Below are 15,607 nucleotides of genomic sequence, written 5' to 3' on the forward strand. Positions count from 1 at the left end.
CCATATTAAATGGGCTAAGTTAATGAAGTTACTGCTGTGTTTCATGTTGAATTGGATGTTGTATTAAACCCTTTACCAAAGTTGCTTGATTTTTTGTACTTTGACAGTAAGATTTTGTGTCATTTTGACCTCTTGAGAATATCTGGTTGGTATTTCTCCTGTTCACCAAGCTTGAGTAAAGGAGCCTTTGGTTTTCCCCAGCATTTGAGTGTTCTGGGGTGTCACAGCCCTGCAGGCTCACAATGGCCTCGTTTCCACAAGGCCCCGGTGTGTCACACTTGCCCTCGATTCCCTGAGAATCTGGAGTGTCACACGGGTTTATGGCATTTGTCCTTGCTGCCCCTCACATCCCCCCGACCCACAGAGAGCCCCGAGCCACCCGTGAGGGACAGGCCCTGCTGGCCCAGGCTGGGCTCAGGGCTTGGCCTTTCTGCTTCCCCCAGCCAGCCCAGGCCTTGCTCAGCATTGCAGTTCCCTGCCCAGAGCCTTGGGCTCCCTGCACTCCTGGCCTCAAGGATCTGCTCTCAGCAGTCCCTGGGGAGCCTTTGGCACTCCCTGCCCTCACTGGGGCCCAGCCATGCTCCAAGGCACTTGGAGTTTTGCTTCTGACTCCTTGAGCAGCTTCTTCATCCTTCTCTCAGTGCCTGAGGCTCCTGGACTCAGCCCCAAATCCACCGTGGGGCTGATTAAAACAGAAAGCCCTCAGGAGCTCTTTGTCTCCCTTCAATTGTCTTCAAGTCTCCAGGGCTTGTGAAGCAGCTTGGAGTCAGTTTGGAGTTCTGTTAAGGAGGGAGATTTCAAAGTGCACCTCATGATTTTTGGTTTTTTAATCTCATGTGTGGGTTTGTTTTTTGGTTTTTTTTCATTGCAGAGAAGAGGTGATAGAAGTGATCTTGATGCTGAATGTCTCATTAGGAGATCTGGGAATGGAGAAGAATGAGCCCCTTGCAGGCTGACCCTGTTTGGACAACCTGCTCCTCACCCCCAGCCTCACCATGTCTGCCATGGCCCACCTGGGACTGACATCCCTGTGCCCTGCAGCAGAACCTTGTCCCCTGGGCTCTGCAGCTCCACATCCCAGCCCATTGCACCGTGTCCCACCTGCTCTCCTCAGGGCTCTGCCTGCATGCAGGCCCAGTTGTTTTCCTGCTTGTAAGGAAGGAGTAGGAAAGCCTGAGCCGATTTCCTGAACAACAAACCCCACTCAGGAACCACCTGCTCAGTCCAGGCTGCCTGGAATGGTGTCACCTTTCTACAAGGGACAGTGTGACCAGAAATGATCTCTGGAAGCAGAATTCTCAGAGTTTTTCAGCTGAATTGCCTGTCCCTGTCCTTTCCCTGGATCTCTGCTGCAGATGGAAGTTGCTGGTGCCATTCTCACCTTTAACCCCTCTTTTGAATGCAAACAGATGTTCCCAGGTGTGTTAAGCAGGTGTTGCTCAATGTTTATGCAAAGGTTTTTGGTTCCTCGTGCAGCCAAGGAGACCCTTGTGACACAGCGAGGGCTCATGGAACCAGTGGTCCATTGTGACACTGCCCATTCAAGGAGACCATGGTGACACCATGGAACCTCATGGAACAGAGGATCCATGGTGACACAGCAGAGCCCTGTGGAACCAAGGAGCCTTTATGATACTGCAGATCCTCATGGAACCCAGGGTGCATTGAGGCACAGCCAGGCCTTGTTGGAACCAAAGAAACTTCTGTAAAAAGCAGGGTAACTCACAGAACCAAGGAGTCCATTGTTACAGAATAAAACCTATGGAACCAGGGATCCATTGTGACAAAGTGGGGCCTCATGGAAACAAGGGGCCACTGTGACATAGTGGGACCTCACGGAACAAATTGTGCATTATGACAATGTAGATCCAAGGAGGCCATGGTGACACTATGGAACCTCATGGATCCAAGGGGCCATTGTGACACTGAAGAACTTCATGAAACCCAGGGTCCACTGTGACACAGCAGGGCCTCATTGGAACAAAGGAACCATTGTTGACAGTACAGAAACTCATGGAACCAAGGGGCTGTGGTGACACAGGAGGGCCACATGGAACCAAGGAGGCCAGTGACATTTAGGAACCTCGAGAAACCGAGGGTCCATTATGACACTGCAGAAACAAGGAGGCCATTGCTGACACTATGGAAATTCATGGAACCAAGCAGCCATTGTGACACTGCAAGGTGTCATTGAACCAGGGAGACCATGGTGACACTAGAGAACCTCCTGGCACTAAGGGTTTATTGTAACACAGCAGGGGCCCATGGAGACAATTGTCCATTGTGACAATGTGGATCTGAGGAGACCATGGTGACACTATGGAAGCTCATGGAACCATGGATCCATTGTGACAAAGCAAGGCCTCGTGGAACCAAGGAGACCATAGTGACATCATAGAACCTGGTGGAACCAAGGGTTCATTGTTACAGTCCAGAACCAAGGGGACCATGGTGACAATAAGAACCTCACAGGACCAAGATTCCATTGTTGTGCAGTGGGGCTTCATGGAACCAAGGAACCACAGCAGGGCCACACAGAACCAATGGTCCGTAGAGATACTGCAAATTCAAGGAGACCCTGGTGATGCTATGGAACCTCATGGAACCAAGGGGCCATTGTGACACTGTGCAGCCTCATTGGAACAAAGGACATGGTTGATAGGACAGAAGCTCCTGGAAACGATGGGACATTGTGACACTGCAGAGCCTCGTGGAACCAAGGAGACCACTGGGACACTGAGGAACCTTATGGAACCAAGCAGCCATTTTCACACTATGGAACCAAGGAAACCATTGTTGACAGTAAAAAACCTCATGGAAATGAGGGGCCATTTTTATACAGCGAGGCCTTGTGGAACCAAGGGGCCATTGTGACACTCTAGGGCCCCATGGAACCAAATATTCATGGTGACACAGCAGGGCTGCTTGTGACCAATTGCCCATTTTGATACTGGAGATCCAAGAGACCAGGGTGACACTATGGCAGTTCATGGAATCAAGGGGCTGTTGTGACACACCAAGGCCTCATGGAACCAAGGACAGCATTGTGGCAGTGCAGAACCAAGAAGGACATTTTGACAGTATGGAACCCAATGGAACCAAGGGTCCATTGTTATACAGCAGGGCCTGATGAAACCAAGGGGCCATCGTGAAACTGTGGGGCATAATGGAGTCAAGGACACCACTGATAATGAAATCCACAGGACAGAAACTTTTGAACACAGTTTTGAATATTTGAAAGCAGGTATTCTTTATTGCAGCATGGTGGTCACTTGGGCCATCCTTCCTCCATTCAAGCCTACTTAGCATCAAATGAACAGAGTTTTTATCACACACACTGATTATGTGTTCATTAGCTATCCCCACTTTCTTTGAATTTATTTGACATAGTTACTCCCCTTATCACAAATCCTTATATGGCTCTTTGGGGTCTGTCTTCAACATCTGGTGTCCTTTTTAGGTGGCTGTTCCTCAACCCCCACTTTTGAGTAAGGGCAATATTATTGTTCTGTATAACTTCTGCTTTGTCAGCCTTGCAGAGCTGAGCTGGCATCTTGCTTGCATTTTGTGTGATTTCTGTTTGCCTCAGCTACATCCTTTATCCATTTCTCCAAGGCTGTGCTGTTCTGTTCTACTGTTCTTGATAAGAGTAAATGTTGTTCTGTTCCCCTGTCCTTGTCACAGTGCTCACCTCGCATGAAGTGTGTCTGCAATCCCCCAACGTATGGGCTTGGGGTGGGCAAGTGTTCCTGGGGAAACAGGGATGGGACAGCTGGGCTGGACTGACCCAAGGGATGTCCCACTCCATGACACACCATGTTCAGCAATCAACTGAGAGAAACGGGGGGACAAGGTGGGTAGGGGATTAATTTCTATAATTTCTTTTTTAAGACATTTTTCTTTCAAAACAGCACCTACACATACAGAGTCTTCTCCTGTGACAAGGTGGTTAAATATTTTCTGCTGATAAGAGATTTCCTGTGGATTTGCTTTTCTTCTGTTTGTGGCCTTTTCTTTTTGTGGTTGGTTTGTTTGTGGGGTTTTGTGTTGTTGTGGGTGGGTCTTGCTTTGGTTTTCTTGATTGGGTTTGGGGGTTTTTTTGTTTGAGTTTGGGTTTTTCCCTATTGAATTGCCTTTCTTCTGATGCATAAGTTTTCCCTGCCTTTTCTTGTGGCTTGCTTGGCATCTGATGGCAAGATAAATTTACCTAACTCAGTCATCTTGTCCAGTTATGTTTTGCAGTCACTATTTACTAGATGAGTTTGGTCACAGACTTGGCAACATCCACAAAGGAATTAAAAGTTAATTTCTTCCCATTGTAGAGATAGCAGAAACGTTCCCCAGCAGTGGTGAAGGGCTGGTCACTGAGGGATGTCACCAGGGTGTGGCTGCCAAGAGGACTCTGTACCACAGATGACATTTGACCCTCATTGTTCAGCCAAATTCCCACCCACCCCATGTTCCACCCCTTCAGGCCAGCTCTCTCCAGTCTGAGAGGAGAGCACAGCTCTGAGGAGAGCACAGCAGACCCTGTCACAGGCCTGGCTGAAATCTGGGCACAAAACATCCCACATGGATGTTGTGTGCCCAGACATTTCTTCTCCCTGCCATGGGGGATCTGCAGTCCCAGCCATGTCCTGCCAGTGCCTGGAATGGCTGCAGGAGGATTAGCCACATCCCGTTCCTTCCTGAGCCTGACCAGGCTGTGACTCTCCCAGTCCTCCTCCCTGCCCTGTTTGCAGACTGTTTCCACGTCTGCCCTTCCCAAGTGCCCAGGACCCTCTGGGATGGCTCTGCCTTTCCAAGGGTTTAAGAGAGGTCTCACAATGACACTGCCCAGCCTTCTCAATAGCTCTGTCACCAAAGGCCTTTTGCACATCCCTCAGTTCCAGCTCAGTGCCCAGAACACAGCACAGCCCTGTCCAGGTCCTTGGGGTGGTTCACAAGGGAGGCAGCTGTGATTTCTTCCCACAGATCCCCACTCCAATGGAGTCTCTGTGCAGTCCTTGGCTACCCTGATGCCCTAATTTAGGTCAAATTTAAGGAGGAAACCTCCAAAGGGTCCTTCTGGAAAGCAAATTCAACCTGCCCCTCCCCTCACCAGTTCAGGAGGCAAAAATCTCCTTCCAGAAAAGTGGAAAAAAACAGTTTATTTAACAAGCAAAGTACTCAGAAACATGGGAAAAAAATAGTAAACAATGAAACCTCTTGCTGTTCTGAAGAGATGGCAAATTCAGAAAGGCCTTCTGTGGTTCCTAGAGTCCTTCCTTGGGCTGTGACTTGGCTCCCTCAGTCTCCATCAGTCCTTCCAGTGCTGGAACACCGTGTCCCAGGCCCTGGTGGGCCACAGGCATGAGCTCCCAGTGTTCTTCTAGGTTCGTGGTACAGAGCAGGGCTGAACAGTTCCAAGGAAAGGAAAAGCCCCAGTCTGGGGAACTTCTCTGCCTCAGCTAGAAAAAATAAACAAACTAAAAGCAAAGGACAACTCTCTCCTGCTTGCTGTCCATGCTGCAGAACAACAGGCACAGACAGAGAAAGAATTGTGGGGCAGTGAAAATAAAGCTTCTGCACACACAAACTGCATGCTGTGACTTCCTTTGCTCTTGGAATCAGTCTTAAAAGTGCAGTACTTATTTCTGGGCTAAACAGCTGTGTGGGGATATAACTCGTCATCACAAAGTCACCCCAGGACACCTGAGCACTTTCTCTGGAGCTTCACTCCCCTGGATGTTTGTCTCCATGCAATCCTCAGCACATCCCAGCAAAGAATTTAGGTGGTTTTGCAGAGGACTTAACTCTCAGAGTGAAGAGGCCTCAAGGCATTGTTTGTGCCCCTGGAATTGTGCTCACTTAGGTTCATCTCCCCATACATGCATGATGCACTGCTGAAATCTCCTCAGTACAGAGCAAACATGGCCTGCTGGCCTGGTCACTTGGTGTCCCCCCATGCAGGGACAAACAACCTCCTGCAGGTGGGGGAGAAGCCAGTGCTGGCAATGGTGGTTGCAGGGGCTGGTGTGGGAGAATTGCCCTGGGGCACCTTCCCAGGCTGTCTCCAGAACAAAGACACAGCCCAGGCCCTTCTTTGCTGCTCCCTCAGGTCCATGCCAGGAGCTCTGGCTGTGCCAGGACACTGCTGCGTGTCCCCCCTGCACACTCCCCCTCTGCCCCGGGCACTGGGCTTTGCTGTGCCAGGGCATTCCCTGCCCTGTGCTCAGGAGATGCCCTGTGCTGGTGGAGCTGCTGTGCTGGAGCCCAGCTGTGTTCCAGCAGTGCCCATGGCCTGTCCCTGCCTGAGGGCACAGCACGGACACACAGCAGGACAGTGACCAAGCTGCCAGAGCAGTCCGGCCTGGCACCCACAGCAGGGCTGGGAAGGGGAGTGTGGAGCTGGGAGGAGCAGATGTGGAAAGAGGCAGGGCCATTGTCCCTGGCCGTGCTGCTGTGCTGGGAGCCCCTTCCCTCCACCTCATCTCAGAGGCACTGCCCCTACAGAGCCAGAGAAGGGCTGAGGAAATGCCTTGGACACACAGGTCAGGACAGCCACTTGATTTTATTTAAATGCAGAGGGAACAAGCCTCCTGAAAGTCTTTGTGTTACAAAAGAGAAGTAGAAGTTCATGTAGAAATGCTCCGAGTAGTACTACAGTATTTTATAAAAAACATTTTAACACCAGAAAAATAATAAGAAAAGGTCCCAGTGACAAAATGGACAAATAGGGAAAAAAGGCCAAGATTGTAAAGAGTTACATTCTGAAGGTTCTGGAGAAGAAAAGTTTAATGTTTCTGAAAAGATACAGTCATCATTTTCCTCAGAGCAGCCTTGAGCTCCTGGTTCCTCAGGCTGTAGATGAGGGGGTTCAGGGCTGGAGGCACCAGCGAGTACAGAACTGACAGGGCCAGATCCACAGATGGGGAGGAGATTGAGGGGGGCTTCAGATGAGCAAATATGGCAGTGCTGATGAACAGGGAGACCACAGCCAGGTGAGGGAGGCAGGTGGAAAAGGCTTTGTGCCGGCCCTGCTCAGAGGGGATCCTCGGCACGGCCCTGAAGATCTGCACATAGGAGAAAACTATGAACACAAAACAACCAAAAACGAAAGAGATGGAAAACACAAAAAAACCAAACTTCCCTGAGGTAAGATTGTGAGCAAGAGAGCTTGAGGATTTGGGGTATTTCACAGAAGAACTGGCCCAGGACATTGCCATGGCACAGGGGCAGGGAAAATGTATTGGCTGTGTGCATGAGAGCAGTGAGAAAGGCACTGGCCCAGGCAGCTGCTGCCATGTGGGCACAAGCTCTGCTGCCCAGGAGGGTCCCGTAGTGCAGGGGTTTGCAGATGGACACATAGCGGTCGTAGCACATGATGGTAAGGAGGGAAACCTCTGCTGAAATGAAAAATACAAACAGAAATAGCTGTCCAGCACATCCTGTGTAGGAGATGTTCCTGGTGTCCCAGAGGGAGTTGTGCATGGCTTTGGGGACAGTGGTGCAGATGGAGCCCAGGTCGCTGAGGGTCAGGTTGAGCAGGAAGAAGAACATGGGCGTGTGCAGGTGGTGGCCGCAGGCTACGGCGCTGATGATGAGGCCGTTGCCCAGGAGGGCAGGCAGGGAGATGCCCAGCAAGAGGCAGAAGTGCAGGAGCTGCAGCTGCTGCGTGTCTGCCAGTGCCAGCAGGAGGAAGTGGCTGATGGAGCTGCTGTTGGACATTTGCCGCCTTGGAATATGGATATTTATAGAGGATTGGCACCTGTCTGGGAAGGAAATGGCACTGACAGATTTGACATTTCTTCATTCTGGTAATCATGGACTTTTGAAAGAAGACATTGACAAATTGGGACCAACTTCTCGGAGTCAATCCTATGTATTTTACTTGGAATCCCCTCAAAATTACTTCTGTTCCTATGAGGGAATTTTCCTAAATATTTTTTTTCGTTTGGGTGTGTGCTGCTGAGTTACTGCCTCATCTTCAGCACTGCTGTCAGACTGACCGCTGGGTGCCCACAGGGAAAACAGGGCTCCCTGTGTAGTCAGGACAGTCAGACCAGGTAGAACCACACAGGTGCCCTTTGATAATTTCATCTCCAACTATTTCAGGTTGATCAAATGTAAATCATGCTTAAAAAATAAAGTGGACTTTTTGAAAGTTTCAGTTTCAAAGTAAATTTCTCTAAACACTTCTCCCTTTCCCTGTGCAGCTGGACAGGAAGGTATACCAAGGGCTGGTCTGGCTGTCTGCTGCCTGCAGTTGTGCCTATTCGGAGCTGTTTCTCGCTACCCAAGCCTTGTCCCTGCCAGTGCTGCCAGAGCCCAGCCCAGCCCTGGGGGCTCAGCTCTGCCCTGCAGACCCCTCCCAGCACAGGGCACGGCCCAGGGGCATCTCCCTGGCAGCAGGGCCCTAAGGACAGGGCAGACAAACAGAGATGCTGCAAGCCAAGGTGCTGCTGCTGCTGTCTGTAGGGAGAGGAGGCTGAGGAGGCAATTTCTGAGGGAGATCTGAGGCACATCTGCTCATGCCCAGGCTGACAGTGCAGGAGTCTCAGTGACACAGCCAAAGCTGACAGCCCCTTCCCTTTAGGAGAAAGCTGAGAGCAGCCCTGGCCATGCAGCACCATCTCCACAGCAGGAGGAATCTGCCCTGATGGGGGTTGCTCCTGCCACCTCCAACTTCTCCCCTGCAGTGTCCATGGGGAGCTTCCAGGCAGGCTGAGAGCTGCCCCTGGCAGGTGGCACATCCCCTGGGCTGGCCAAGAGCCCTGAGGGCTGCAGGCCCTGCTCTGCAGGACAGCCCTGGCAGCCCTGGCTGCAGCCCCAGCTTCACCCCCTGCAGCCGTCCCTGGCAGCAGGAGCTGTCCTGCCCTGTCCCTCTGATGGTGCCCAGGGCAGCCCTGCTCTGTAGCACATCCTCCTCCTCCTGCTCCCCTGCCACAGAGAAATTGGGAGAGTCCTCCTGGCACATTCCCCAGGCTGTGGGGTATGCTGGCTTCAGGAGATCCCTCCAGGAGCACAGGGGACATTGCCCTGCATCCACTGACTCACCATGTGGAGGGCTGTGAAGATCTTTCCCCAAGTGAAGTTTCAGCTCAATGACTTCCTCAGCCTGTCTCTGCCTGGCTCCTGTCCCCTCAGTGCCTGCAGGCAGAGCCCTCAGCCCTGCTGGGCTGGGAGAGGAGCTGGTCCTGGGAAGAGCTGTTCCTTTAAAGCTCAGCAGCACAGACACAGAACAAAGACTTTAATGACCCTCTTGGGACTTGGGTGTTGTTTACATCAGACTCAGTCCCTGAGAGAGCCTTCCAAAGACTTCTCCAGAACTCAAAGTTAAATTGAAACTCCAAAGTTTCTTGAAGTTTTAATGGGTCCCACTAAGGGACACGACTGAGAAAGTGTCCCCAGGTTCCAGTCAGAGCCGAACACTGGAGGCAGTGATGACAGCTGGGGACAAACAAGGCAAAGGTGTCTCTGGTGCTGAGCAAACCTGGATGTGTTTCAGGAATGCAAAGGGCCAAGGCCTGAGCCCCAGCCCCTGGCCAGGCACATCCTGTCCCTCCCTCCTTGCTCAGGGCTCTTCCCGGGATGGACACTGGCATGTGGGGATGTGCAATGCCAAGGGCAGCACCATGGGGCAGCCCCGCCAGGCTGCTGAGCAGGGACAAGCAGCCACCCTGTGATGTCACACAGCCCCTTGGATGACACACAGCCACCTGTGATCTCATACAGCATCCTGTGATATCACAGAGCACCCTATGATGTAACACAGCCACCTGTGATGTCACATCCCACTCTGGGATGTCATACAGCACCCTTGTTTTGTCACAGAGCCAATTCTGGGATGTCACCCTGGAATGTCATGCAGCTGCATTGTGATGTCCCAGAAGACTCTGTGATGTCAGAAAGTTGCTTTGTGATGTCACAGTCTGTTCTGTGATGTCACAGTCTTCTCTATGACATTACACAGCCACCTAGTGATGTCACAAGCCACTCTCTGATGTCACAGAGCCACCAGCTGTTACATCCAGATCTGCTCTATGGCCTCATACCCTACTCCATGATGTCACAGACAGCTCTGTGATGTCACAACCCCCTCAGTGATGTCACAAAACCCTCTCTGTTATGTCATGCTGCCACTCTGTAATGTCACAGCACACACTTTGACCTCAGTCTCCTCTATAATGTCATACAGCCATGCCATGATGTCACAGCCTGCTCTGTGATGTCACACAGTCTACTCTATGATGCTGTAGCTGCTCAGTGACCTCACACAACAAAATCTGTGATGTCATAGCACAATCTGTGACCTCACACAGCCCACTCTGTGCTGTCACACAGCCCCTTGCTGACATCACAGCTGCTCTGTGCCTCTAGGACACAGCCACAGAGGTGCCGCTGTGACACAGCCCCCTCTGGGACATCCCCCAGCCCCTGCCAGTGCTGAGCCCCTGTCAGCTCTGGCTGTGCCCTGCTGGTGTCCCTGAGCTGCCCTGGCAGTGCCCCAGCCCTGCTGGGCTGTGCACAGGAGCTGCTCCTGGCCAGAGCTGTCTCTCTGCAGCGCTGCCCTTGCCAGGAGCTGCCTCTGGGCCAGGAGCCCGGCCCAGCTCAGCAGCACAGACACAGCACAAGGACTTTAATGACCCTCTGGGGCTTTGGTGCTCTTTGCATCAGACTCTATCCCTCAGAGTGTGCTCAAAAACGTTCTCAAGAACTCAAAATCAGATTCAAAGTCCAAACTTTATTTAACTTTAAATGGGTCCCAGTGAGGGACATAACTCATGTGAATGTCTCCAGGTTCCAGGTAGAGCAGAACACTGGAGGCAGTGATGAACTGATGACAGCTGGGGACAAACAAGGCAAAGGTGTCTCTGGTGCTGAGCAAACCTGGATGTGTTTCAGGAATGCAAAGGGCCAAGGCCTGAGCCCCAGCCCCTGGCCAGGCACATCCTGTCCCTCCCTCCTTGCTCAGGGCTCTTCCCGGGATGGGCACTGGCATGTGGGGATGTGCAATGCCAAGGGCAGCACCATGGGGCAGCCCCCGCCAGGCTGCTGAGCAGGGACAAGGAGGCAATGAGGCCCCAGGCTTGCCAGGGTCACTTGTCTCCTGCTCCTGGCTCAGGCCCAGGGCCAGCAGCCATGGCCAAAGTGCTGCCCAAGTTGGCTCTGTCAGGGCCTTGCAGCTGCTGCCCATCCCTGTGCCCTGTGCAGCCCAGGCTGTCCTACGGTGTCCCTGCCCTGCGCCTCTGTCCCTGCAGGCTGTCGTCATCCCCCGGCTGCCCCACCTGGCTGGCCCCTTCCTTTGCTGACAGCTCTGCCTCCTGCCTGCCTCTGCCTGCCCACACAAAGCCTTGGGCTGCTCCAGGCTCCTTCTGCACCACAGCCCTGCCCTGGGGGAGGAAATTCCTTTCTCCCGCTGTCCAGTCTGGGCCTCCCCAGCTGCCCTTGTGTTGTGTTCCACTGCAGTAAGCAGCAAAACGACTCCCCCAGACCCCGGAGTCTCAGACCTCACGCAGGCATCGATGACCAACAGGGAAAGGAAGGCAACAGGATGTGTCTTGGTTTAGCAAAGCCCAGGATCCTTTTTTGTGCCAGGTACCAAGGCAAGAAATGAAGGGGGAGAGGGAGTGGTGGCTTGTCATGGGTTTTATATGACAGGGTAGGGGTGGAATTTAGGGTCGGGGTCCAATAGCAGAAGGAGCAGGGCACTGCAAAGGAGTGGATCGAGGAGGACCACCAATGGAAAAATCTATGGCGGGGACTTTGCAGTAGAATTTGAACCAATGAGGTTACAGAAAAGGAAAAATGTTCTGTGGCCACTCCTTATGTGACCAGGTGGGGTGGAGTGTCATTTCCTGGGCTTCCAGGGGCACATCCCACAGGGTGGAGGAGCAGAATCCTCTTTAAATCACGCTCCTCACTTGATGCTCTGTTTGGGGAGAATGCCTGCTTCCTGGGGCGGGGGACCTTCAAACCCTTGGTGCCATTATTTCTTTCTCTGGATGTTTTATACAAAGAAGAAAAACTCCAGCCTCTCTGAAACCACCCTTCAATCCCTCTCGGGCTGCTCCTGTTCTGTCCTCATTCTCCACACCACTGAGCCCAGAGCCACCACCTTCTACCTGCTGGTTATGCGATGAGGCACCCAAACCCCATCTTGGGAGATTTTTGGTTACTTTCCAAGGTCTGTGAAAATAGAAAAAATAGTGATCATCATTATTTTGTCCCACATCTTGCAGTAAAAGAACAAGAGTCAATATCTCTCAACTGAATGAGGGTGGATTTACATTTGTTAGAAGGAGAAATATTTTACAATGATGACAGTGGCACAAAACTGCAACTGTTTTTCCAGAGAACTGGATTCCCCATCACAGGAATCACAGGAATTGTCCAAGAGTAGGAGCTTTGTGCAGCCTGACCCAGTGAAACAACCTCATCCCCAAGGACAGAATTGCTGTCATGGGGGTTCTCTGATGTGCTGGGTGCCCTCACAACGCTTGTGGCCAGAATGTCTGCTGAGGGCAGCCAGGCTGCTGCAGGGGCAGTGACCTCACAGCCATCACCATGGCAGCCCTGTGCTCTGGGCCTGGCTCTCCCCTTTCCTCTGCCCTGCCTTGTCTCTGCTGGCATGAAGAGTTTTGTCATTCATCTCTTGTCCCCAAGGTGCTGGGGCCAATGGCTTCCAAGGCAGGCTCCTGGAGCAGAAGTGGCTTTTCAGAGCCCAGGCAGAAATGAGCCCTGAGGCAGCAGCTCTGCAGTGCTGGCCACCAGGCCGGGCTGCCAAGGGAGGCTTCTGGCCATGGCCTGCAAGCAGCTGCTGCTGCCAAGGTGCCTTTGGTGCCTCAGGCTCTGCCTGGCACAGCTCCCAGCACGGCACTCTGCCCTTGTGCCCGAGCCCTTCCCTGTGCTGGGGCTGGCCTGGGGCTTTTCCTGCAGCGGGACCTGCCCTGCTCCTGGCACAGGAAAGGCAGTTCCTGCTGGAGCAGGAGGCTCTGCCTGCAATGGGCTCCAACAACTCCAGCAAGGCTCTGTTGACATCAAAATTGCTTCCTAGAGCACTATATTCTAATAATTGTTATAGCTCCTATACTGTGGAGTAAATAACTTTTTTTTTTTAAAATTTAATCTGTGCTGCAAACAAACCATTCTGTCAAATCATGATCAGAATCAATCAGAGCTATATTTATGTAAATTTATCTAGAATTCCATCGATAATCCTGGGGGACAAATTACATTAAGGTTCAATTCTAACCTGTCCAATCTTTTCCACCTTTGACAAAGTCTGGGGCTGGGATTGGATCCAGCTACTCCCACTCTCCTGTACTAAAATAAATTTTGGAAGTCTAGGGGCCGTGCAGGGGTTTGAGGATCCATCCAGGTGGCTGTTGGGTGTCAATTCTCCATCTCATTACTCAGCAGCAGTTTCTCCAATAAAGAAATAAAGTTTTTGCCTGAAGCTCCCACTGTGCCCATGACAGGAACACCTGTGAGTGTCTGGGACATCCCGGCTCTTTGGCAGCCTGGGGACTCCGGGGATGTCACCGTGAAGCCCTCGTGAGTGCCTGTGACAGATCGGTGCCTTTGCAGCCCAAGGTGCCCTGGGATGTCACCATGGAATGGCTGTGACTGCCTCTGACCACAGGGCTCTTTATCATCCCCAGAAACCCCTGGGAGGTGTCCATGGAGCCCCTGTCTCTGCCTGTGACATTCCAGCACTTGAACAGCCTGGAGACTCTTGGAATGTCCCCATGGAATCCTTCTGAGAGCCTGTGACAAATCTGATCCTTAGCAGGCAACCATCACCAGGACCCTGTTGCTATGGGTCATGGGATCCCAGATCCACAGAATTGGCTGAGCTGGGAGGGACCCATCAGGATCCTGGAGTCCAACTGCTGGCCCTGCACAGGACACCCCAACAATGCCAGCCTGAGCCTGGCAGCGCTGGCCAAACGCTGCTGGAGCTCAGAGAGCCCTGGAGCTGGGAGCCTTCCCTGGGGAGCCTGGGCAGTGCCCCAGCAGCCTCTGGGCAAAAACCTTTTCCTGAGATCCAAGCTGAGCCTGCCCCGACTCAGCTGCAGCTGTTCCCTCCAGTCCTGTCCCTGGGCACCAGAGGGAAGAGGTTCCCACAGCCCCAGCCAGGGACCTGCTCCCAAGGCTGTTGCCATGGCCACCAGGGCTGGAACCAGCTGGGATGTTTGGTTTCCATGGGCCAGGGTTTAGGAATGGGATTCCTCAATTTCCTGCTCCCGCTAAAACCACGCTGCTGCTCGCTGCCCTCCCACCTCCCATGGAAAGCACAAAAGGCAAAGATCCTGGGCTGGGATAAGAGCAATTTATTGGGAACCGCAACGAGATAAAGAACAAACAGGAACAGAAACAATATTGACAACAGAAGGGTTTTTAAAAAGGGAAAACTACAACACAACGGTATCTTCCCAGCCATAATTTTCTCCTGCCTGGGAAGGACACCCTTCTCCTCAGGGAGAGATAGAGAGAGAGAGTTCCTTTCCTGCCCCTGGCAATGACCTGAGGTCAGAGTGAATGTAATGACACAGCCCTGGCCAGACCCTCATGTTCTTCAGTGTCACATCATGTCATTGGCAGGGGCAGGAAAACAAGCAGGTGTCTTCCCAGCATGGATCACAGTGAACACATATCACCAGGGCCCTTACGAACATGGTTCTCCCATGGGGGATGAAGTTGGAGCAGTGCACAAAGCTCTTCCTGCAGTTGCAGCATTTGCATGTCTTCCCTTACTGGTGACTGTGTTGGTGTCTGCTCAAATGAGAGCTCTGTCTGAAGCTCTTCCCACCCTGGGGACACTTGTAGGGCCTCTCCCCAGTGTGGATGCGCCGGTGTCTGATGAGATTGGAGTTGCGGTTGAAGCCCTTCCCGCAGTCAGAGCAGCGGAAGGGCCTCTCATCTGTGTGAATCCGCTCATGCCGGAGGAGATTGGAGCTGGTCTGAAACCTCTTCTGACACTGGGGACACTCATAGGGCCTCTCCCCAGTGTGGATGCGTTGGTGCCTGACGAGTTCTGAGCTGTAGCTGAAGCCCTTCCCACACTCCCCACACTCATAGGCCCATTCCCCAGTGTAGATCATCTGGTGGCGGATCAGGGTGCTGCTCTGCCTGAAGCTCTTCCCACACTCCAAGCACTTGTGTGATTTCTCCCCATCATGAAGCTGCTCCTGGACCACCAGCTCCGATCCCTGGCTGAAGCTCTGTCCACCTTCCTGGCACAGGGTGGGTCTTTCCTCCTCAGAGCACCCTGGGCTGGGTTTGGTGGCCCTCATCCTGTGGGATCTCTTGGGCTTTACCTCCCTGTTCGATTCCTGTGCCATGGAGTCCTTCAAAACTGCTTCTTCCACGAGGTTCTGCTGTGGAGATTTGTCCTCTCTGGTCTCCGTCCTCAGCTTCCTGTCTGGGGGACGAAGGACAAGGAGTGGATGGGCTTTGCCTCCGTGCCAGAGAGAAAGGGAACGAGATACCTCCAGTGCATCCCCAGCAGGATGGCCAAGGCAGAGGGGTTGTCCTGCAGCTACGGGCCATGCAGAGCTGGGAGATGGAGCCAGAGAGAGAGAGAAAGAGGCACTGACTTCCTCCTCACCTACCTGGTGGT

General features: G+C 52.6%; 1 protein-coding gene and 1 pseudogene across 1 annotated transcript in view; both read right to left on the bottom strand.

The window, feature by feature from the left end:
• Positions 1–15,607, bottom strand: part of LOC135306203 (zinc finger protein 850-like) — a 375,138-nt gene that overhangs the window by 193,025 nt on the left and 166,506 nt on the right. The window contains 2 exon segments of the mRNA XM_064429797.1: positions 8,669–8,675; positions 14,743–15,217. Coding sequence (XP_064285867.1) covers positions 8,669–8,675; positions 14,743–15,217 — 482 coding nt within the window.
• LOC135305642 (olfactory receptor 14J1-like) lies at positions 6,539–7,710 on the bottom strand (annotated as a pseudogene).

Source organism: Passer domesticus, chromosome 8, assembly GCF_036417665.1.
Source record: "Passer domesticus isolate bPasDom1 chromosome 8, bPasDom1.hap1, whole genome shotgun sequence".
NCBI classification, from domain to species: domain Eukaryota; kingdom Metazoa; phylum Chordata; class Aves; order Passeriformes; family Passeridae; genus Passer; species Passer domesticus.